Here is a 985-nt window from a genome sequence, read left to right on the forward strand (position 1 = left end):
GCTCTCTGATGGAATGGAGAATCCCCACTGTAAACTGGAGACTCTGAGGTCAGTATTCCTGTAGTTGGTCAACAAGTGATAACTGTTCACCAGATCCACATGTGTTTACCAGACACACATAGTCCACACCATATGTGTTTGGACAGTGAAGCTTACAGTTTTAAAGCATGTTTTGTTGTAGCCTCTGTTATTGGTAATGGTGAGAGGTTAGCATGTTTTGTTGTATCCTCTGTTATTGGTAATGGTGAGAGGTTAGCATGTTTTGTTGTAGCCTCTGTTATTGGTAATGGTGAGAGGTTAGTATATTTTGTTGTAGTCTCTGTTATTGTTAATGGTGAGAGGTTAGCATGTTTTGTTGTAGCATCTGTTATTGGTAATGGTGAGAGGGCACTGATATATCTGAATATGTTGAAAACATATACTGCCACTATTTTCACCACCAAAGAATATCAGTGTGATTTTAATATGATTTTACTATTTGCAGGCTGTCCAGCTGTGAAGTCACAGAGGAAGGCTGTGCTTCTCTGGTCTCAGCTCTGAGGTCAAACCCCTCACACCTGAGAGAGCTGGACCTGAGTAACAATGACCTGAAGGATTCAGGAGTGAAGCTGCTCTCTGCTGGACTGGGGAATCCCCACTGTAAACTGGAGACTCTGAGGTCAGTATTCCTGTAGTTGGTCAACAAGTGATAACTTGTTAAAGGAATTGAATTCCTATATGTTTATCACCAATTCAATTAAAACACTCTGCCCATACATAAGAATTTGTAAGATACTTATTAGCATTACATGGACAGAAACCAGTCTCAAAATCAATCAATCAATAGCGTTTATTCTCGAGAGTACTGATCATAGTAATATTTACATCAGGTTATATAATAATAATGACATCATAGATTTTAATGTCCATCCTCCTCTCGGATACAATGGCAGTACAGATAGCATTCTTATTTTGTCTGCCACTGTCACGTTCCTGACCTGTTTAA

General features: G+C 39.3%; 1 protein-coding gene across 1 annotated transcript; it reads left to right on the forward strand.

The window, feature by feature from the left end:
* The first annotated feature begins 6 nt into the window (after nt 1-6).
* LOC139025824 (ribonuclease inhibitor) lies at nt 7-687 on the forward strand. The gene is made up of 2 exons (XM_070441030.1): nt 7-48; nt 485-687. Exons 1-2 carry the CDS (start codon nt 14-16, stop codon nt 672-674), a joined length of 225 nt encoding a protein of 74 aa, XP_070297131.1. The 5' UTR covers nt 7-13; the 3' UTR covers nt 675-687.
* Nucleotides 688-985: the final 298 nt, after the last annotated feature.

This window comes from Salvelinus sp. IW2-2015, unplaced genomic scaffold (assembly GCF_002910315.2).
Source record: "Salvelinus sp. IW2-2015 unplaced genomic scaffold, ASM291031v2 Un_scaffold3346, whole genome shotgun sequence".
Lineage (NCBI taxonomy): Eukaryota > Metazoa > Chordata > Actinopteri > Salmoniformes > Salmonidae > Salvelinus > Salvelinus sp. IW2-2015.

Coding starts and splice junctions, on each gene's coding strand:
- LOC139025824 (XM_070441030.1), top strand. CDS start 14: ATGGAGAATCCCCACTGTAAACTGGAGACTCTGAG. Junction 49..484: donor TGTAAACTGGAGACTCTGAG/GTCAGTATTCCT, acceptor TACTATTTGCAG/GCTGTCCAGCTGTGAAGTCA.